Raw genomic sequence first — 22338 nt, forward strand, 5'->3', positions numbered from 1 at the left:
TGCTGATTTCCAGCCAAAATACTATTTTGTGGTGTAATCCAAGGCCTTCAGAGCCTGGGAGAGCAGGCCAGGACTGTGAGTGATTATGATAGCAGCCCCACGGGACTTGACAGGGAGAATGTAGCCTGGGTGCTCTATCTAATGGCCCTTGAAAATGGCTTTAATCAGGCTGTGCCAAACACAAGGTCCTGGGGGCCGAATCAGGCTCTCAGCCCGCCAGCTGGACACCTGTGAAAGCAAACCCCTAGGACCCCCCCATCCCCCAATCTCCTTTGGGTTCCAGCACAGCTTCTTCCTCTAAAGGTCTTGGTCATGGGTCCCCAGGACCCAGATATGAAATAATGATAATAAAAATAAGTAATAGCAGCAGCAAGAACAACTATATGTATCCATGTATCAAGGGCCAAGTGTCAGGCACTCCTCTAAGAATATTATATGCCTTAGCTCATTCACTGTCAGGAATGAGACTCAGGAGACTCAGAGAGAATGGAGCTGTCTCACATTTTTTTTTTAATCTTTTTTTTTTTTTTTTCCGCGGTACGCGGGCCTCTCACTGTTGCGGCCTCTCCCGTTGCGGAGCACAGGATCCGGACGCGCAGGCTCAGCGGCCATGGCTCACGGGCCCAGCCGCTCCGCGGCACGCAGGATCCTCCCGGACTGGGGCACGAACCCGTGTCCCCTGCATCGGCAGGCGGACTCCCAACCACTGCACCCCCAGGGAAGCCCTGTCTCACATTTTTACTGATGACAAATGTGAGCCTTGGGATCAAGGAAACAGGCAAGGTTGAGGATGCAGATCCTGGTTTGAGGACATCTCTTACCTATCACTCCTACTGCCACTCCAGGAGGGGCCCCCGAGCTGCTGTTACCATCCCACATCTGTCCCCGAGGCAACCTCATTTCTTTTTTTTTCTTTTTTTTTTTTTTTTAGTATATATATATTTTTTATTTTACAAATTTAATCAGTTATACATATACATATGTTCCCATATCCCCTCCCTTTTGCGTCTCCCTCCCACCCTCCCTATCCCACCCCTCCAGGCAGTCACAAAGAACCGAGCTGATCTCCCTGTGCTATGCGGCTGCTTCCCACTAGCTATCTACCTTACGTTTGGTAGTGTATATATGTCCATGCCGCTCTTTCACTTTGTCACAGCTTACCCTTCCCCCTCCCCATATCCTCAAGTCCATGCTCTAGTAGGTCTGTGTCTTTATTCCTGTCTTACCCCTATGTTCTTCATGACATTTTTTTTCTTAAATTCCATATATATGTGTCAGCATACAGTATTTGTCTTTCTCTTTCTGACTTACTTCACTCTGTATGACAGACTCTAGGTCCATCCACCTCATTACAAATAGCTCCATTTCATTTCTTTTTATGGCTGAGTAATATTCCATTGTATATATGTGCCACATCTTCTTTACCCATTCATCCGATGATGGACACTTAGGTTGTTTCCATCTCCGGGCTATTGTAAATAGGGCTGCTATGAACATTTTGGTACATGTCTCTTTTTGAATTATGGTTTTCTCAGGGTATATGCCCAGTAGTGGGATTGCTGGGTCATATGGTAGTTCTATTTGTAGTTTTTTAAGGAACCTCCATACTATTCTCCATAGTGGCTGTACCAATTCACATTCCCACCAGCAGTGCAAGAGTGTTCCCTTTTTTCCACACCCTCTCCAGCATTTATTGTTTCTAGATTTTTTGATGATGGCCATTCTGACTGGTGTGAGATGATATCTCATTGTAGTTTTGATTTGCATTTCTCTAATGAGTAAAGATGTTGAGCATCCTTTCATGTGTTTGTTGGCTGTCTGTATATCTTCTGTGGAGAAATGTCTATTTAGGTCTTCTGCCCATTTTTGGATTGGGTTGTTTGTTTTTTTGCTATTGAGCTGCATGAGCTGCTTATAAATTTTGGAGATTAATCCTTTGTCAGTTGCTTCATTTGCAAATATTTTCTCCCATTCTGAGGGTTGTCTTTTGGTCTTGTTTATGGTTTCCTTTGCTGTGCAAAAGCTTTTAAGTTTCATTAGGTCCCATGTGTTTATTTTTGTCTTTATTTCCATTTCTCTAGGAGGTGGGTCAAAAAGGATCTTGCTGTGATTTATGTCATAGAGTGTTCTGCCTATGTTTTCCTCTAGGAGTTTGATAGTGTCTGGCCTTACATTTAGGTCTTTAATCCATTTTGAGCTTATTTTTGTGTATGGTGTTAGGGAGTGATCTAATCTCATACTTTTACATGTCCCTGTCCAGTTTTCCCAGCACCACTTATTGAAGAGACTGTCCTTTCTCCACTGTACATTCCTGCCTCCTTTATCAAAGATAAGGTGACCATATGTCCGTGGGTTTATCTCTGGGCTTTCTATCCTGTTCCATTAATCTATCTTTCTGTTTTTGTGCCAGTACCATACTGTCTTGATTACTGTAGCTTTGTAGTATAGTCTGAAGTCAGGGAGCCTGATTCCTCCAGCTCCGTTTTTCGTTCTCAAGGTTGCTTTGGCTATTCGGGGTCTTTTGTGTTTCCATACAAATTGTGAAATTTTTTGTTCTAGTTCTGTGAAAAATGCCATTGGTAGTTTGATAGGGATTGCATTGAATCTGTAGATTGCTTTGGGTAGTAGAGTCATTTTCACAATGTTGATTCTTCCAATCCAAGAACATGGTACATCTCTCCATCTATTTGTATCATCTTTAATTCCTTTCATCAGTGTCTTATAATTTTCTGCATACAGGTCTTTTGTCTCCTTAGGTAGGTTTATTCCTAGATATTTTATTCTTTTTGTTGCAATGGTAAATGGGAGTGTTTCCTTGATTTCACTTTCAGATTTTTCATCATTAGTATATAGGAATGCCAGAGATTTCTGTGCATTAATTTTGTATCCTGCAACTTTACCAAATTCATTGATTAGCTCTAGTAGTTTTCTGGTAGCATCTTTAGGATTCTCTATGTATAGTATCATGTCATCTGCAAACAGTGACAGCTTTACTTCTTCTTTTCCCATTTGGATTCCTTTTATTTCCTTTTCTTCTCTGATTGCTGTGGCTAAAACTTCCAAAACTATGTTGAATAAGAGTGGTGAGAGTGGGCAACCTTGTCTTGTTCCTGATCTTAGTGGAAATGGTTTCAATTTTTCACCATTGAGGACGATGCTGGCTGTGGGTTTGTCATATATGGCCTTTATTATGTTGAGGAAAGTTCCCTCTATGCCTACTTTCTGCAGGGTTTTTATCATAAATGGGTGTTGAATTTTGTCAAAAGCTTTCTCTGCATCTATTGAGATGATCATATGGTTTTTCTCCTTCAGTTTGTTAATATGGTGTATCACGTTGATTGATTTGCGTATATTGAAGAATCCTTGCATTCCTGGAATAAACCCCACTTGATCATGGTGTATGATCCTTTTAATGTGCTGTTGGATTCTGTTTGCTAGTATTTTGTTGAGGATTTTTGCATCTATGTTCATCAGTGATATTGGCCTGTAGTTTTCTTTCTTTGTGACATCCTTGTCTGGTTTTGGTATCAAGGTGATGGTGGCCTCGTAGAATGAGTTTGGGAGTGTTCCTCCCTCTGCTATATTTTGGAAGAGTTTGAGAAGGATAGGTGTTAGCTCTTCTCTAAATGCTTGATAGAATTCGCCTGTGAAGCCATCTGGTCCTGGGCTTTTGTTTGTCGGAAGATTTTTGATCACAGTTTCAATTTCAGTGCTTGTGATTGGTCTGTTCATATTTTCTATTTCTTCCTGATTCAGTCTTGGCAGGTTGTGCATTTCTAAGAATTTGTCCATTTCTTCCAGGTTGTCCATTTTATTGGCATAGAGTTGCTTATAGTAATCTCTCATGATCTTTTGTATTTCTGCAGTGTCAGTTGTTACTTCTCCTTTTTCATTTCTAATTCTATTGATTTGAGTCTTCTCCCTTTTTTTCTTGATGAGTCTGGCTAATGGTTTATCAATTTTGTTTATCTTCTCAAAGAACCAGCTTTTAGTTTTATTGATCTTTGCTATCGTTTCCTTCATTTCTTTTTCATTTATTTCTGATCTGATTTTTATGATTTCTTTCCTTCTGCTAACTTTGGGATGTTTTTGTTCTTCTTTCTCTAATTGCTTTAGGTGCAAGGTTAGGTTGTTTATTCGAGATGTTTCCTGTTTGACACCTCCTTCCTGTTTGACACCTCCTTCCCTCAACGTAAATCAGTTTGTGCAAAGAAGTTGCCTTGATGCTTCTAGTCTGTGTAACTCAACCCAACCCAACCCAACCCAGATATGCTTGGGCTAGTTCATCTTCCAGCAGAAGTCGCTACTAGGTTCAAACCAGGACACTCTCCCCCATGGCAACAATAGGTATTATTATCCCCAGCGTATATATAAGGAACCTATGGCTCAAAGCTAGTCAGTTCCTAGGGAGGGATTCAAACTCAGATCCAACACTGAGCACTCTTTTCTCTGCTCCACATAGGGCTTCAGGAATAAAAGTGAAATAATGGATAAGAAAATGCTTTATTACTATGACTTAACATACAAGTGTAAATAAGATTTTACAGTTTATAGCACACTTGCACATTTATTTATTATTTATTTATTTTCGGTATGCGGGCCTCTCCCTGTTGCGGCCTCTCCCGTTGCAGAGCACAGGCTCCAGACGTGCAGGCCCAGCGGCCATGGCTCACGGGCCCAGCCGCTCCGCGGCATGTGGGATCCTCCCGGACCGGGGCACGAACCCGTGTCACCTGCATCGGCAGGCGGACTCCCAACCACTGCACCACCAGGGAGGTCCGCTTGCACATTTATTGAATTTCCTAAATCCAAGATACCATTGGCTATAAGATGTTTCATTATTTTATGTATCGTTAAGAAAAAAAATGCTCTCCGGGGAATTCCCTGGTGGTCCAGTGGTTAGGACTCAGCTCTTTCACTGCAGGGGGTGCGGGCTCAATCCCTGGTTGGGGAACTAGGATCCTGTAAGTTGCATGGCGTGGCCAAAAGAAAAAAAAGAAAAAAAAATGCTGTCCATTAAAGTGTGACACAGAACTTTCTCATGGCCTCAATGGTAAGGCACATCCCACTTATAGAGATGTTAAAATATGAACACATTGGAAGAGGTGAAATGAGGCATTATCTTATTTGAGAATGGTAGCAACGTAGGTCAAGCAGAACACTCCCTATCATAGAGATAAATAAGCTGAAGCAACTTGTTGGAGAAGAGGAAGGGACTGAAATTTGAGATTTTGGTTCCATGTCATGAGTTCTTCCTGCCACGTGCACCTGTGTCCCTCCCGCCCCATCAGAGTCACTGTGAACACTGGCCCCTGTCTTTCCACCGATGGTAAATACAGGTGTGCAAGGCAAACTGATCCATGTCCCAATTCAAGTTCTGTCACGCTCTAGCTGGGCCATCCTCTGGACACTCAGTGTTCTCCCTGTGCAAAATGAGGAAAATAATGGTACCCGCCCAAAGGGTTGTTATGAGGATTAAATAAGGTAATCCATTCATTCATTTAGTCCGTCAACAAATATTTGAGTGTCCTCAACGGGTGAGACAGCACGCTAGGGGTAGCGGATGTGGCCGTGAACAAGATGCCAGGTCATGCCCTCATGGAGCTTAGGCTTGTAAGGATCTTCTAACAGTGCCCGACACATAGAAGTGGCAAAAACCTGTTACCCCAAAACTGGGTTTGCCTCTTGGTGGGTGTCAAGCCAAAAGACACAACCAAGCCAAAGATCAGAAGGAAGGATTTATTACTTGCAACAAGTAAGGAGAAAACCAGGGATCTTTCCAAATCAGTGTGTCCTTGAACAGCAAAATTGGGGGAGCTTTTAAGCTAAGGATATATGCATATTCATGAAGGTGCTTGAGCAGGAGAATGCAACTTAGAATTGGGGCAAAGGTTGACAGAGTCCAAGCTTTAGTTGATTGAAGTCACAAGGGTCAGCAAAGGTCAGCATCATCATTCCTTAGGTTCCAGTTGATCTCATGGTTGAGGGGGTTTAAATTCTGCCAAACAGCTCAAGACAGTGCTTCAGGCTAATCTTTACCATTGAAACAGAACTGGGAGTCTTTACAACTGATTTATTATCTTTGCCCTTGTTACTTCTCTTGCCTGATAACAGTCGTTTGTTCTTTTGTTCCCTTAAGATCATTGTTACTGAGATCTGTTCAAGGGCAAGCATTGTAGCCAGGCTTAGATCCCAGAATGGCTTAGGCCAAAAATGGCTTCTCTTATGTCTCTGGGGACCCCCCCACCTTATCTGCTTATCAACCAGGAGAGATAACCTCCCTTCTCATCTGCCTTTGGGATGCTAGGGATTTGTGTTCTCTCTTAAATGAATTATTTTATTTTTTAAAAATAAATATCAGAGCTGTATTTAATTCTGTTGTTTATTTATTTATTTATTTTTGGCTGCACTGGGTCTTCGTTGCTGCGTGCAGGCTTTCTCTAGTTGCAGTGAGGTTGGGGGGGGCTCGTGGCAGTGCGCAGGCTTCTCATTGCGGTGGCTTCTCTTGTTGCAGAGCACAGGCTCTAGGCGTGCGGGCTTCAGTGGTTGTGGCATGCAGGCTCAGTAGTTGTGGCTTGCGGGCTCTAGAGCGCAGGCTCAGTAGTTGTGGTGCACAGGCTTAGTTGCTCCGCGGCATGTGGGATCTTCCCAGACGAGGGCTCGAACCCATGTCCCCTGCATTGGCAGGCGGATCCTTAACCACTGCACCACCAGGGAAGTCCTTAAATGAATTCGTATGGCTGCCTGCATCTATGTTAGAGAAGTGAGGTTTTCTTTCAGGCAGTCACAGCCATGATTTCTGGCTTTGTGAATAATTCCTCATGGGAATTCTACGGCCTCCTCCTTTGGCAGAGCTTAGCATTTCCAGATCTTGTAGGCTATACAGGGTAAAGGGTTTGTTAGAATCATTTTTTCAAGTAGGAATTGGAGGCACCAGGCTTCCTCATTGGTTCAAGTTCACTCCCTGGGGTAAGCCAAGCTCATATAAGGGCAAGGCCCTGCCTTGAGCTCAGAAGAGTTTTTGTTTACTATCAAATATTTATTGAGCAACTACTACATGCCAGACACAGATGGAAAATAAAAGCAGGAGTGAGGCTACTCACAAGGAAGAAATGAGTCTGACAGGCTCCCCTCTCCCTCCTGGGTTCATTCACAGGCCACATCCTCAGGGAGGCTCCCCTGACCCCCACTCCCACCCCTGTTATACACTCCCACAGCAAGTGTCTTTTCCCTTTTTGTGACAGCCATTGCTCAATGCCTATCAACCCTATTGCACTGCCAGGCCTCTGGGCCTGGGGGCCCAGGTCTACACGTTTGCACGTACTAGGTGCTCAATAAATATTTGTTGATTCATGAATGAGTGAAACTCCCAAGGTCTTCCAGGGTGCAGCAGACCCCTTCCCTAACAGTAAGATGGATCTGGAATTGACAAGAACAAGGTACACTAAATGACCAAGTGGCTGATCATGGATCTAAAGGTTATTTGGATCTTCTAGTTTTCTCCTCCTCATCTCATGCTTCATTTCTGACCACAGAACTTTCTGCTGGGAATGGAGTTAGAGAACTCACTGCTCTTCCTTCCCAGATCTGAGCCAAGTTCTGCCAGATTCTATTATGTGGTTTTCTGCTTGGCTCTGTATTTTTCCTTATCTGTGCTACAGCTCTTCCCTATTAGCTCTGATAGCCAGTGGCTGAAACTAACTCCACTAAGCACTTTTGCATATATATTCTTATATTTTTCTTTTTCCTCCCAGATACTAAAGTCTATGCTGCTTTGGGAAATCATGACTTTCACCCCAAAAACCAGTTCCCAGCCGGAAGCAACAATATCTACAATCGGGTAGCAGAGCTGTGGCGACCCTGGCTCAATAACGAATCCATCGCTCTCTTCAAAGAAGGTACTAACACCATTTGCTACTGTAAGGAGCACTTTATGCCAAGGTCTGATCTAATTTCATCTTCACAACAGCCCCATGAAATAAGGACTGATTTTATCCCCATTTGACAGATAAGGAGACTGAGGCTTGAACATACCAAGTCACTTGGCCCAGGTCACCCAGCTTGGAGGAGGCAGACTTGGGAGTAGGATCCAGGGCTGATTCCAATGCCCATGTTCTTAACTCCACAGCACTAATGAGGATCATAAGAGAATATTCACTGAGCATTTCCTGTGTGCCCGGAACTGCCCTCAGCACACTGCTAGACTCCTTACAACAATCCTAGGTAGGGGCAGTGACCTTCAGTTCAGGCCAGGTTTCTCAACCTTGCCATTGTTGACATTTGGGGCTGGATAATTCTTTGTTGGGGGGCTGTCCTGTACGTTGTAGGGTGCTTAGCAGCATCCCTGGCCTCTATCCACTAGTTGCTAGTAACACCTCCAGGTGTGAAAACCAAAAATGTCTCTGGATGTTGCCAAGTGTTCCCTTGAGGACAAAATCACCAGGTTGAGAATCACTGGTTTGGAGACACAGTATCCCAAAGTGACCTGACCTCCTCTCCTTCCTTTCCTCAGTCCCTTGCTGCTGGGGCTCCCCATTGGTCAAACCCAACCAGAAGCTCACAGCACAGAAGCCCATGGATTTAACCCACAGCTCCTGGGGCAGAGAGCTGAGCGGAGAAGGGTTGACAGTGGATCTGGAGGGACAAACACACCTCCATGTTATTCCCATTATACGGAGGAGGAAACTGAGGCATAGAGAGGTTAAGGAACTTTCTCAAGTTGCACAGCTAGGAAGTGATAGAGCCAGGACTTGAACCCAGGCAGCCTGGCTCCAGAGCCTTTGCTCTTACCCACGATGCCACTCCTATGGGAAAGATGGGAAGGGAGGACGCAAGGGAAGGAGAAGGTGGGGGAGTGAAGTGGAGGGGGACAGAGGTGTGTCTGTTCGGAGGCTGGAGACCCCTTCAGATTCCCCCTGGCTGTGATGTCCTAGGTGCCTTCTATTCTGAGAAACTGCCGGGGCCAAGCGCGGCTGGGCGAATCGTGGTCCTCAACACCAATCTGTACTACAGCAACAACGAGCAGACGGCCGGCATGGCCGACCCTGGCCAGCAGTTCCAGTGGCTGGACGATGTGCTGACCAATGCGTCCCGAGCTGGGGAAATGGTAAGGGCTCCCCACTCCTCCTCTTCCCTCCCTGGGGTCTCTTCCTGTACAAGTCCCCCACTTTGGCACAGACTCACCCACTCACTTGAGATGCCCACATCACAGAGGGTCCTTCATCAGCTCGGCACCTGAGGGGGCTGCTTCCAACCTCACAACAGCCTGTGAGGCTGGGACCCTGGAGTCCATTGCAGATGTGAGGCTCCTGATGGGCAGTGACAGTCTCAAGTCACACAATAAGTGGTGGGGCCTAGACTAGAACCCCAGTCTCCAGAATCCAAGGCCAGCACAGCTGCAGCCACACTGTGGGCTAGACCTCAAGGGGATGCCCTGCCCTTGAGGTGTGTCCATCTAGTCTGCTGGGCTAGCAGGCCCCCGATGACTGACCCTGTGTCTCATTTGCCTGAGTCCCTGGTCTGACCAGCGCAGCCCAGCAGGATCTCATAGCCAGTGCTTTCGCCCTCACTATGCATCAGATATGTTGCTAAGTGCTTTATATGGATGATCTCATTTAACTCTCATATCTCCACCAGTTAGGTGTCCTTCCCGATGAGAAAACTGAAGCTCAGAGAGGTGACACACAGCTGGTGTCCAGCTGCAGTTTGGCTCCAAAGCTCATGCTCTTAACTGTCCTTCCTACCACTGCCCCTGCCCCCCATTCTACCTCTTGCAACGGGGGACCAAGGGCCCAGGCATTGTTAGCTGAGAGACTCGAGGAATGTAAGACGTGAACACACATTACCACACAGCATATGCTACACATCCATGCAAGGAAGATTTGGTTACAGTGCCTGAGCTCTCCAAGAAGAGAAGACTTGTCTCTGAAGGATCAGAAAAGTCTCAGGAGGACGTATCCTTTGAGCTGGGTTTTGAAGCATGAGTAGCATTTACAGAAGTGAAAATGAGAAGGGCGCTCCAGGTGGCAGGCATAGCATGCGTAAAGGCACAGCGGGAGGGAAGCATGTGGCACATTCATTTCTGGGTACAGGGAGATGCCGGATCACCTGGGAGAGGGACGGGGGAGGAGGTACCTTTGAGCCCATCTGCTTGCCTCTGGGGAGACGGTCAGGTTGTGAGAGGTAGAGACGAAGAGTTGTGGAAGGGGTCTCTGAGCCCCTGCTGGGCACCCCTTCCTCGTAGGTGTACATTATCGGCCATGTGCCCCCGGGGTTCTTTGAGAAGACGCGGAACAAAGCGTGGTTCCGGGAGGGCCCCAACCAGGAGTACCTTAAGGTGGTCCGGAAGCATCATGGAGTCATTGCAGGGCAGTTCTTCGGGCACCACCACACCGACAGCTTTCGGATGTTCTATGATGATGCAGGTACCCAACCTGGAGGGCAACGGCCAGACCAACTCCCTCTTTCCCTCGCCAGCCTCTCAGCTCCACTCTCTCCTGAAAGGTGCCCCCATCAGTGTCATGTTCCTTACACCTGGGGTCACCCCATGGAAAACCACGCTACCTGGAGTGGTCAACGGAGCCAACAATCCAGGCATCCGGGTGTTTGAATACGACCGAGCCACACTGAGCCTGCAGGTCAGGAGCCTTGGGTCTGCTGGGGCCAGAGGAGGAGGGAGGAGGGACCTGATAACACCACGGCCTTCCCTAGCTAATCCACCCTCTACTGACCACTGAGACTCAGGAAGGTCAAGTTACTTCCACCCTTTTAGAGCTCAGGATCAGAAGAACCCTGGCTCTACCTCCAAGTCCTGCCACCAAGTCAGGTCAATTCTTCTCCAAATTGCCCTTTGCCCTGGATCATTGTCAAGGCCTCCTACTTGTTTTCCCCGCCTCCAGCACTGCCCTGCTGTAGCTCATCTGGTACAACTAAGGAGGGGGATTAATCTTTCTAAAGCTCTTCTTGTCTCTTTCCTGCTCAAAAACCTTCAGTGGCTCCCCAGTGCTCCCAAGATAAGTTGGATCTCTTTGGCCTGGTATTCAAGGTCTCTCACAGTGTGACTCTCCTTGGCCTGGTATTCAAGGTCTCTCACAGTGTGACCTCAGGCCCACTGACAAGTCTTCTCTACACTGACTACGCTGCAGCCAAGCAGGCCCCTAACTCAATGAGCAATCCCACACCTCTTGGGATGTGCTTGTGATTACTGAAATGACAAACAAATATTATTCCTTAATGTATTCAACAAAACGTGTTAAGCCTCTGCTGTGTGCCAGGCCCCGTGCTAAGCTCAGGAGATACATAAGCGAACAAAAGTCACTGCTCTCCTGGAGCTGACAGACAATAAACAAACACATAAAGTTAAGTGTGGCACGAAATAAGTGCTAAGGAGAAAAGAAAGCAGGGTGAGGAGGCAGGTGGTGACACTTACGGGGTACGTGTATATGTGTGTGGTGTTAATGGGGCAGGGAAGTGTCACTGATACGGTGACATTTGAATTCTGAGTAACTTCAGGGAGTGAGCCGTGGGAGTGTCTGCGGAAGGGGCAGGAAGAGCATGCCAGGGGCCCAGGGTGGGAATGTGCTTGGTGTGTTAGGGGTGGAGCAGGGAGGCCCGTGGGGCCACGGCCGAGGTCATGAGCCCATGGGGGGAGGGGCGTCAGCTAATGTAGGTCACGAGGACGACTCTGGAATTTTAGAAAACCATCATTCTGCTGGGTGGAGAACAGGCTGTAGGGGGTAAGGGCAGACACAGGGGGATCAGTTAGGAGGTGACCTCAGCCACTGAGAGGTGATGGTGGTGTGGGCCAGGGTGGCACCCGTGGGTGGTGAGGAGACCCAGATCCTGGATGTATCTTGAAGGCAGAGCAGACAGGATTTGCTGGTGGATTGGATGAGGGGTGGAAGAGAACGCGAGGAGGCAACGAGGGCTCCAAGGCTTTGGCCAGAGCACCTGGAAGGATGAGGTTGCCATTTACCAAAACGGGCTCACTGCAGGAGGAGCAGATTTTGGAGGAAAACCAGACGCCTGGCTTTCTTGTTAACTTTGGGATGTCTAAGTGGCATCCAGGTGAAAATGCTGAGGGAAGAGGCAGCTGGGTATTCAAGTTGGAGTTCCAGAAGAGGTGGGTACAGAGATTTAATCTGAGTGTCGAGAAAGGACATTTAAAACCAGGGACTGCATTAGTTAACCTGGGTCCTCGACTCTAGAGTGAATGTATATGGAGAAGAGGTCTGAGGATTTTTAAGAGTGTGGTCCATTGTCCACACGGGCGCTCAGACCACAGGGTTCGGGGAAGACTAAATGAAATAATGTAAGGTGCCTAGCAAGAAATTGCCATCCACCATGGCAGCTCCTCTTACCCCACCTCTCCTGACCTAAAGCAGATCTGCAAATTTAGGTGGAAAGTGTTGCACAGATAAACCCTTCCAGATTCTAGTCCTGAAAATGCACCTGAGTACTCAGGGTCTTGGGTGTAGCCCAAGCCCCCTTCAAAGCACAATTCTATAAGCTCTCTCAGCCAGGCACTCCATCCCACTGCTTTTATATTGCGTTTTATCCAGTCTTTCTCCAAATATTTACTGACAATCTTCTGGGTACCCGGGAGCTTGCTGGAACAGAAAATGCACAGGCTATGGGGTAAACAAGCTGGGTTCCAATCCTGCCTCAGCCACCTGTGGGACCCTGGCCAAGTGAATTAACCTCTTTAGGACTCAGTTTCCTCATCTGCGAAATGGGGACAATAAGCACAGTTACCTCATCAGATTCAATCAGAGGATGTCTGCCAAGCATACCCGGCAACTAGTAAATGCCCAATAACTAAGAGCGGTCAGGATTACAGCTATTAGAATCTGGGGGCAAATGCAAGGTGGAGGATTGGGGGCGGAAGCGGACAGCAGCTGCTCACAGCCGGCCCGCCTCGCGCCCCCTCTGCAGGACATGGTGACCTACTTCTTGAACCTGAGCCAGGCGAACGCGCAGGGAGCGCCGCGCTGGGAGCTCGAGTACCGGGTGACCAAGGCCTACGGCGTGCCCGACGCAGGCGCCCGCTCTATGCACGCGGCGCTGGGCCGCATCGCCAGCGACCAGGGCGCGCTGCAGCGCTACTACGTCTACAACTCGGTCAGTTACGATACGCGGGCCTGCGACGAGGCCTGCCAAGCCGAGCACGTGTGCGCGCTGCGCGAAGTGGCCTTCGACAGGTATGCCGCCTGCCTGCACGCCCCCGGCGTCGCGCCCACGCCCCGCCTCGCGCTCCTGTTGGTGGCGCTGCTGGGCCTGCGCACGCTGCTTGTGCCGTGACCTTGGGCGCCGCCCGCTGATTGGCTTGGCTCGCCTTCCTTCTGGTAAAATGGGGGAGAGCATCACCCCCGAGAGCTGGACTTTCCACCCTTTCCCCGGCGTCCGCAGAATGAACTGGGACGGGACAGCCAATCAATCAGGAAATGAAGCCCCAAGGGCACCACCAGAAGCACATTTCTTTCAAGTTTCATGTTTTATCCCAAACACAATGCTCGTCGTGCATGTTATTCTGTTATTAATTTGTAAATCATGTTTAAAGTAACTCCCTTGCCCAGTTATTGAATGTTCCCCCCTCCTCCTATTCGGATAATCCGAGTAAAATGAGCTGCCAGGAAGATGCGCCTGGTTGATCCAGTGCCCTCTGTCTCCCCTGGCACACGGCCCGGACTCGGAGGCAAACTTAGCGAAGTCCCTCAATCAGGGATCGGAACGGGCCTTGGCGTTCTGTTGTTTTGTTTTGCAACAATGCAGACGTGAGACATCGCAGCTCTAGCCCGGGCGCTAATCTCCGGGCCATATTCGCCGTTTTGGGTCTCCAGGAGCCTCAAATGTAAAACAAGGCGATTAGAAGCCTCCTAAGCTAAGGGCATTGCGCCTCGGACGGTCCGTCTTCGGGCCTAGCGGTCCTCGGGGCCCTCAGGGCTCAGCGGGGCTGGGGTGAGAGTGGGGGAATCCCTAGACAGGCGGCAGGGCCAGGGATCTGTGGGACCGCTGATACCCCAACCGCGGGGTCTACGGACCTCGCTCCTCCCCGGACAGGGCGGGACGGGGAAGTCCCGCCCCCCAGCCCGAGCCCTGGGCGGCCCCGAGGGCTGTGTCCGCCCCCTTCCTGCCACCGCTACCCTGGGCAGGGAGGGGGACCCTGGGCCGGGAGGGCGGGTCCGAGCCCAGAAGAGAAAGCGGGGCAGAGGCTGGCGGGTCATGCCCTGGTCGCCACGCGCCGCTCTCTTCTGGGACCTGGTCTTGGGCGTATTGGGCGCCCTCGCCTTCCTGATCGACCTGGGCGCCGACCTGTGGGCCGCGAGCCAGTATGTGCTCAGCGGTCGCTACCTGTGGGCCGCGCTAGTGCTGGCGCTGTTGGGCCTCGCCTCAGTCGCGCTGCAGCTCTTCAGCTGGGTCTGGCTGCGCGCCGACCTCTCCAGCCCGCACGCGCCGAAGCCCCCAGGCCACTGCCTGGCGCTGTTGCATGTCCTGCAGCTGGGCTACCTATACAGGTGAGAGCCCTGCCCTCCGGGAGAGGGAGGGGGAACGGAAGTCAACGTCACCTCCTGCAGCTGGGCTGGTAGCACAGGTGAGAGCCCTGACCCCGCGACGGGGGCGGAGAGGAGAGGACTGAGACCCTGGAGAGGAAACTAAGCCCCTTGCAGTTTAGCGGGCGCCTCTCCCTACAGGTGAGCTCCTGATCCCTGATGAGGGAGAAATCCGGCTGGCAGCCCTCAGAGCTCATGAACGGTACCCTTCCTGGCACAGCTGAAGAAACTGAGGCCCAGAGAGGGAAGGGAGGCGCATGAATTGGAGTCGGACCCTTTGGGATCCAATCCGGCTTTACCACCTTTATTCCTGCCTTTCTCTGAGCCTCAGTTTCCTCCTCTGTTAAAGGAGGTAGTGACCTAGAGATAGGTGTGGCTGGCAGGCCTGTGGTGAAGGGCAGAGGGGGAAGTGCCCCGCACAGTGCCTGGTGGCAACAGACCTCCCATTGCTTTTAGCTGTGGGTGGAGCCTTGGGCAAGTCACTTGACCCCTCTGGGTCTCAGTTTACTCATTGTTCCAGAGGCTCACAGTGTAAGGATTAAATGGAATGAGACCTGTAAATTGCCCTGGTGCAGAGTAAGCAGGCAGCAAGTGTCAGCTAGCTTCATGATCAGCTGGGTCGCCCTGGAGTTTCAGCAGCCCTGACCCCCAGAGCAGCGCTTCTTCCCTCATGGCCAGTGCCTCTCACCCTGTCTTTCCCAGTTGTATTCTCCCTGAACCCCAGTTGTATTCTCCCCACCCCACCCCTTCACTCCCAGACCAAGCAAGAGGGCAGAAATGGGGTCTGACTCATCCATGTCCCTGGAGCCATGTAGGGCTGGGCTCAGGTGGGGGCCCTCTAGAGATAGGGAAACTGAAACGAAGGGGTCAGAGTCATGTGATGAAGTCAGGACACGATGTGGTCTGGGTTGGGATGGGATGGACGGAGCCAGGATCTGCTCTTGAATCCATGTTTACAGATTCTCCCCAGATCTTGCCTTGAGTCTCCAGGAGTGGGTGAGAGGAGCTTTGAATGTCACAATTTTGCCTGAGGGACTGTCCAGGCATCAATAACACCTTGGGTGAACACGAAGGGGCACAGTTATTACAGTCCTGGCAGCCCGCAATGAACCCTGAATCTATAATTACATCATGCATCTTCTGTTTCTGCTGAGCATGAGTCAGACAGACTGTACTGAGCTTTGGTTGAGAAAACGGGGTCTCTGTTCCTGCCTGTGACTAGGCTGAGGCCTCTGCCAGGGCACTGGGGGACCCCCCACCTCTGAACTCGGGCCCGCTCCCTGAGTGTGTTGTCAAGTTCATCCAGTTCATCCAAGTTTACTGGAAGTGACAGTAAACGTCTGATGAATGAATTTGCAATGAGTGAATGGCCTCACCTCCCAATAGCCAACTGAGATCAGTTCTGGGTGGGGGGAGATCTTGGTGCATCCTCCACTCCCCCCTCATGCCAGTGGATCACTCAGGCCTGTCTGTCCATCCTCTGGACTCTCTTAACTCTGCCTCGTCTGTTCTCATCACTCTGGGCAGGCCTCTTAAATGGATCCCTGGGTGCTCTTTCTGTAGCACAGTAGGACCTGTCTTGCCTGTGCTCAGAAGCTCTCAATGGCTCCCTTCCCCACAGGATCCTAAGAAATTCTTACACTTGCTAAAATTTGAGAATGATCACTTTAGGCAATTTCCCAGTACACCTTTCAAATTCAAACAGCTTTGGGTCCAAATCCTGTTTCCACTGCTCATTTGCTCTTTGGTCCTGTTTCCCCATCTGTAAAATGGGGATATTATAAAGGAGTAAATGGGACAAGGTTTGTGATGAGCTTGGTATGGTGGCTACCGCAGAAGTAATAGCTGTTGTATTTATCCCCACTTCACAGATGAAGAAACAAGTTCAGTGAGGTAAGTCACTTGCTCAAGGCCTTATAGCATGTATGTGACGAGCTAGGATTTGAGCCTGTCTGCATCCACTCGATGGGTAGGGAAGGAGGAATGCCACAGGATGCTAACTGGGCCCCTTGGGGCATCGTGTGTACTGCCTAGGTGCGTGCAGGGGCTGCGGCAGGGGCTGCTGGTGTGGCGGCAGGACGTGCCCTCCCAGTTCGACTTGGCCTATGCTGACTTCCTCTCCCTGGACATCAGCATGCTGCGGCTCTTTGAGACCTTCCTGGAGATGACGCCGCAGCTCACACTGGTGCTGGCCATCATGCTGCAGAGCGGCAGCGCCGAGTACTACCAGTGTGAGTGTCAGGCCCTCGGCCAGCCCCCCTTTTACACCTTGGGAAAGTTGCCCACAAATGTCAGAAAGGTTTTCACTCTTTTATAAAGGCTGCTTAGAAAATAGGAGAATGTCTTTTAGTCGGGCAGGTCTGTGTTCAAATCCAAAGTTATGCTCTAGGCTTGAGTTTGGACAAAGGACTCCACCTCTCTGAGCTCTCAGTTTGTTCTCATCTGGACAAATAAATGGATGTAATAAATGGTCCTACCTCATAAGGTTAATGAAAGGTTTAAGTGAAGTGATGCCTATAAAGCCTCGTGCCTAGTGCATAATAAATCTTAAGTGTAATTTTTACTATTTTGAAGATAACAGATGAAGTGTGTAGGGTGCCTGATGCCTAATAAGCAATTTGTTGATCAATAGATAAATTATTGAGTGCCTTTGTACATGCAGAGCGCCTTTGTTTTGATCGAGCACCTTTGTGCCTGTCCCTGTGTTAGGAACACCACAGTGAATAAGGAGATGGACACAGCCCCTGGCCTGCCAGGACCATAGACTGTAAAGCAGGTAGTTACAGTAAAGCATGTGGAGTGATCTGAAAAGGAAGAGGCAGGTGGCCTCATAAAACACAGGAGAGGTTTGTGCAAAGAGAAGCTTTGGGAGGGCTTTTAGGGGAGTTGCCCAAGGTCACAGGCCGGCTGGCAGCCAAGTTAGGACTCCAGCTCACATCTGATTCAGGGTCTAGGCTTCCCCTTCTCCTTCTCAGCCCTCGCACACCTGCTGCTGTACAAGGCACAGCCTCCCGAGGAGCCAGTGCCAGCTCTGCCTCCACTCTCTGCGGGCCTTGGAGATCCCCTCTCTGGCCTCAGTTTCCACAGCTGTACAAGCTGGGGAGTTGGACTCAATCTCCAAGGGCCCTTTCAGTTTGCTAATCTGAGTCTGCAGTATTAATTGAAAAACAAAACAAAAAACAGTAATAGCAGCCATCACGATTGAGTGCCTGCTATTAGCCAGCACTGAGGAAAGTGCTTTATTGTCATCATTGCTCACATTCATAGCACCTCTAGTTTGGTGCTGTATTTATCTCCATTTTACACCAGAGGAAAGAGATGCCGAAAGGTGAAGTGATTTGCCCTGGGACACACAGCACTCATTGTGCACCTACCATCGGGCCTCTGTCTGTGAGTCCTGCATCCACAGATTCAGAGGGCTGACTCTATTATGCCATTTTACATTAGGGAATTGAGCGTCCGCGGATTTTGGGAACCAATTCCCTGTGGTTACTGAGGGGTGACTGTTTTTTGTTTGTCTCTTTGAAGGCAGTGGGTGTCTAGGACCAGGGCTAAATGGGGACAGTCTACACTGTGTGTATGGAGTGGGGATGGGAGATTGAGGGAAGAGACAGATTTTCCCAACTTTTGTTTAGCCAACATGTATTCAGCTGCTGTTATATGCCAGCTTCTGGGGGATCCCTGGGGACAGAATCTGTTTCCTACCCTGAAGGAGCTCAGAGATAAGGAACTCATTACTGTGTGATAAGACTCCAGACAGGAGTGGGGTGCTGTAGGAACTGCACAGCGGAGTGGGCTGGGGTGGGGTCCGGATGGGTGACTATAGGCGATAATGAAGCCAGAACTTGCAGGGTAAGGAGGAGTAGGCCAGGGGAACCAGGGTGTGGGTCTACCTAATACCAAGGGCACCACTTGTCAGGTCAGAGAATGCAGCATGCTGGCAAACTGGAGGAACATCAGCCCTGCCGAGACCCTGAGTGTGGGGTAGTTAGAAAGGCCACAGATCTGATTCCAGGCTGGGAGTGGGTTCCTGACCCATAGCAGGTTCCCAGCGACCATCTGTTGACTGAATGCAATAGGGAGGGGGTGGGGAGGAAGCAGTCTAGAGATGCTTCCAGCCCTCGTTTGAGGGCCTGGTGCTCCTAGTCCAGGATGGGCAACTAGGAGGTGGGATAGGATCCCCGCTGTACACGTCGAGTCTTGGAAAATCAAAACCAGGGCCCAGTCTGAGGGTGGAGGGGAGTAACGGCTGTTCCATCCATATAACAGGGACATCCCTTTTGGTCCCGGAAGGCAGCTTCAGCTAGAGGCCTGTCTTCACCCCATGGGATTTCCTGCTTCCCTTTCTGAGACTAAGAAAGGGGAACTGGACTGCTGATTTTCAGATCCAAGAAAGGAGTGGGCTCTTCCGGGAAAGGAAGGGTAACAGGGCCCTAGAAGATGCTCAGGGTGTGGCCAAGGCCCAGGGGTGCCAGATGCTGGGTGACAGGGGTGCCGATGAGAGTGTATAAGTCACACACCTTCTCATCCGTGAAAAATATAACCGTGGTAGCACCTGAAAAGGAAAGGTTTGTGGTGAAAGGCAGACTCCATATGGATCCTAGCTCTGTTTGGGGTTGTGTGAACTTACTGTTCTCCAGCTGTAGTTTTCCCTTCAACAAATTGGGGGCCGTACTACCCACTTCAGCGTGGCTACGAGGCCTCCGCAGTACCTGTGGCCTCTGGGGAGTGCCTGCAGGCTGCCTGCAGGGCTCACCTGTCTCCTCTTCCTCTTCGTAGGGGTCAGCATCTGCACGTCCTTTGTGGGTATCTCGTGGGCACTGCTTGACTACCACCGGGCCCTGCGCACCTGCCTCTCCTCCAAGCCCCTCCTGGGGCTGGGTGCCTCCGTGATCTACTTCCTGTGGAACCTGCTGCTGCTGTGGCCCCGAGTCCTGGTCGTGGCCCTGTTCTCAGCCCTCTTCCCCCGCTATGTGGCCCTGCACTTCTTGGGCCTGTGGCTGGTGCTGCTGTTCTGGGTCTGGCTTCAGGGCACGGACTTTATGCCAGATCCTTGCTCCGAGTGGCTGTACCGGGCAACGGTGGCCACCATCCTTTATTTCTCCTGGTTCAACGTGGCTGAGGGCCGAACCCGAGGCCGTGCTACCATCCACCTGGCGTTCCTCCTGAATGATAGCCTTCTGCTGGTGGTCGCCTGGGTGACTCAGAGCACCTGGCTGCCCGGCGGGTGCCTGCTGCAGAGGCTGCTGCCTGCGGCCGGCGCCTGCTTCCTCCTGGGGCTGGCTCTGCGGCTGGTCTACTACCGCTGGCTGCACCCCAGCCGCCGCTGGGAGCCTGACCAGGTGGACGGGACCTGGGGTCTGCGCTCCCTCGAGGGGCGTCAGCTGCCTCAGAACAGGCGCATGGCCCATTTGGCTAAGAACTTTTTCCCCAAAGGTAGGGATGAGACTGCTTTGCCATGGAAGGGAGAGGTGAATGGTGTCCTTTGAGGCAGGGTCAGACCCAGCCAGGGGACTGAATGGAATCAGTTGGTAGAATGTAGAAGATAAGCTGCTTATGCTGCTATGGGCCTTGATTCACTCAACGAGCACTTGATGCCTGATCTGTGCCAGGCGCTGGAGACCAGAGGTGAGTAAGACAGAGGCCTGCCCTCAAGGATGAGAACAAGATGAGAAGGGCTGGGCCCTGGAGGGTCAAGGGCCCCAATTATGTATGAAACACTTTGGGAGGAAAGAAGAGACCCCCCTCTTCCCTTACCCCCAAACAAGTATAACCCCAAAGCATCCCAGTGTTGGTATTTTTACCTCCCTGGCTACCTCTAAAATAATTGGTGGAGCTGTTGTCCCACCACTGGTTCCCCTATCCTGGGCTGGAAGGCCCCAGGACCTCCAGGATGTGTTCTGGAATTCTTCCTCCCCTGCCCCACCCCAGTCATTCCATTCATTCAGCAAATGTTTACCGAGGGCCTTTTATGTGCCAGAAGCATCATTCTAGCCTTGGCAGATCAGCTGCCATTCCAGCTTCACCTCTTACCCTCTCCAGCTGCTCCGGAACAGGCTCTCAGGCTGGAAGCCAGGGATGCCTGACTGCCTGGCAGCCCTGGCAGCCCCTCCAAGGCCTTAGGGCAGCTGGCCTGGCCTCTGCCCCTGCTCTCTAGGGGTGACCTTTCAACCAAGTGCCTTGTGAACCTGTGGTCTGGGCCATGGCTCAGCCCGCTGAGTATGTTTTTGTGCTTCAGGCAGTGTACTTTCTACCTCAGTCTGTGTGGGCGTAAGAGGTGTGTGTATCTGCGTCTCTGTAAGCGAGAGACACGTGTGTTGTCTTTGTTGAACAGTATTATTAGATTATTATTAAAACCTCATGAAATCCCCTAGCCTAGTTGTGTCATTAAATCCACCGCCAAGTTCAAAGCCGCCTGGAAAAAAGGGGTCAGGGATGCAAAGTCCTCTCAAAGTCGGTAAAGACCCTGGGACCAGAGAAGAGGGCTGGCTTAGGCAAGACTTCTTAACCTTGTTTTCTAAGCGTCAGGAGCTGGTGAGCCAGTGTGGTGTTGACCACTCAGGTGGGCATCAGAACCCAGATCTGGGCTGACTCTAGTGTGTGCTCTTAGCTGGCTCTGCTGCTGGGCCTGGCGGGAGTAGGTTCACCTTTGGTATCAGGAAGTGAATATGCGAGCGCAGGTGAAGCAAGGTCTTTTTGCTGGGAGGTCACTGGGAGCGATGCAGTGATGACAGGGGATGTGGATGTGGGCAGTGGTGTTGGGGAGGTCTGTGGTTTGCAGAAACAAGGAGCAGGGAAAGGGCACTGGAGACAGAAGGAAAGGTTCATCACCACTGGGACGGGATCCAGAAGAGTCTGTTATTCATTCATTCATCTAGTGGAGACACAGTAAACAGAATAAGTGAAAGAATGTATCAGATAGTGTTAAGTGCTAAAAGAAAAATAAGGTAGGGAGAGTGCCTGTGTGTCGTAGGTGGGAGTTACAATTTTATATAGAATGGCCGGGAAGGCCTCCCTGAGAAACTGATATACGCCCTAAAGGAGGTGAGGATGACAGCCACGCGGATGTGCTTTATTCCAGACACCAAGTCAGCAGTGACTGGATGAAGGAGGGCTTGTAGCAGTTACACTGGCCTGGAGCCAAGGCTGACACAGAGATGAAGGTTGGGAGCAGGGAGGAACTCTGGGAAGATGACGCTGGTGCTTTTTACATACACAGAATGGTAGAGGTAGAAAGGATCTCCAGGATCACTTAGTCCAATGATTTTCAGACTTTTGAATTTCATGAACCAGTATAATGGCCAACATGGTTGCCAAGTTAATTTTAATGAAAAAGGGCAGTAAAAACTACCACCATCTATTATCTTGTCTTATGAAAGAACATATAACCTCAGAAAAAGGATCATTTTTTAAATTGACTATAAACACACATTTGCGCACACACAAAAGTGAAATCATTATTTTTCTCAACTCATAGGGAATATCAAGGGTTGAGACCTCAGAGAGCAGGCTTGGCCTTTATAAATCCCTGGGCTTAGTGTCCAACCTAGCCTCAAACATAGCTTCTAAGGGGTTCACGAAAACAAATACTTGCTCTCAACTCTACTTCAATTAAAACAAAACAAAACTTGCTACATTTACTTTTCTCTACTTCTTCCTGTCGTATGTGGAGAAGACTAGGCTCTGGGGAGATGCCATACATGCCCAAACAGATGATGCAGTGTAGTGTCTTAGGCTATTTCCCCTGAGAAAATCCAAAAAGATGTTTAATTTTTTGGCTAAGTTCTCA

General features: G+C 50.0%; 2 protein-coding genes across 2 annotated transcripts in view; both read left to right on the forward strand.

The window, feature by feature from the left end:
• The window catches only part of SMPDL3B (sphingomyelin phosphodiesterase acid like 3B), a 32621-nt gene extending 19322 nt beyond the window's left edge, over positions 1-13299 (forward strand). Inside the window, exons 4-8 of the mRNA XM_060118664.1 lie at positions 7755-7898; positions 8934-9106; positions 10244-10424; positions 10504-10637; positions 12934-13299. Of these exons, the coding sequence (XP_059974647.1) occupies positions 7755-7898; positions 8934-9106; positions 10244-10424; positions 10504-10637; positions 12934-13299 (998 nt within the window). The remainder of the gene's footprint in view (positions 1-7754; positions 7899-8933; positions 9107-10243; positions 10425-10503; positions 10638-12933) is intronic.
• Positions 13300-14166: 867 nt separating this feature from the next.
• Positions 14167-21053, forward strand: XKR8 (XK related 8). The gene is made up of 3 exons (XM_060089257.1): positions 14167-14513; positions 16584-16780; positions 19329-21053. The coding sequence occupies exons 1-3, from the start codon at positions 14221-14223 to the stop codon at positions 20036-20038; spliced, it is 1200 nt and encodes a 399-aa protein (XP_059945240.1). The 5' UTR covers positions 14167-14220; the 3' UTR covers positions 20039-21053.
• Positions 21054-22338: the final 1285 nt, after the last annotated feature.

The sequence above is a fragment of the Mesoplodon densirostris genome, chromosome 2 (assembly GCF_025265405.1).
Source record: "Mesoplodon densirostris isolate mMesDen1 chromosome 2, mMesDen1 primary haplotype, whole genome shotgun sequence".
Taxonomy (NCBI): Eukaryota; Metazoa; Chordata; class Mammalia; order Artiodactyla; family Ziphiidae; genus Mesoplodon; species Mesoplodon densirostris.

Excerpts from the sequence above, each read along its gene's own strand:
- XKR8 (XM_060089257.1), top strand. The coding sequence starts at position 14,221 with ATGCCCTGGTCGCCACGCGCCGCTCTCTTCTGGGACCTGGTCTTGGGC. Across the intron at positions 14,514-16,583 it reads CAGCTGGGCTACCTATACAG|GTGCGTGCAGGGGCTGCGGC; the intron begins GTGAGAGCCCTG and ends TGTACTGCCTAG. Across the intron at positions 16,781-19,328 it reads CAGCGCCGAGTACTACCAGT|GGGTCAGCATCTGCACGTCC; the intron begins GTGAGTGTCAGG and ends TCCTCTTCGTAG.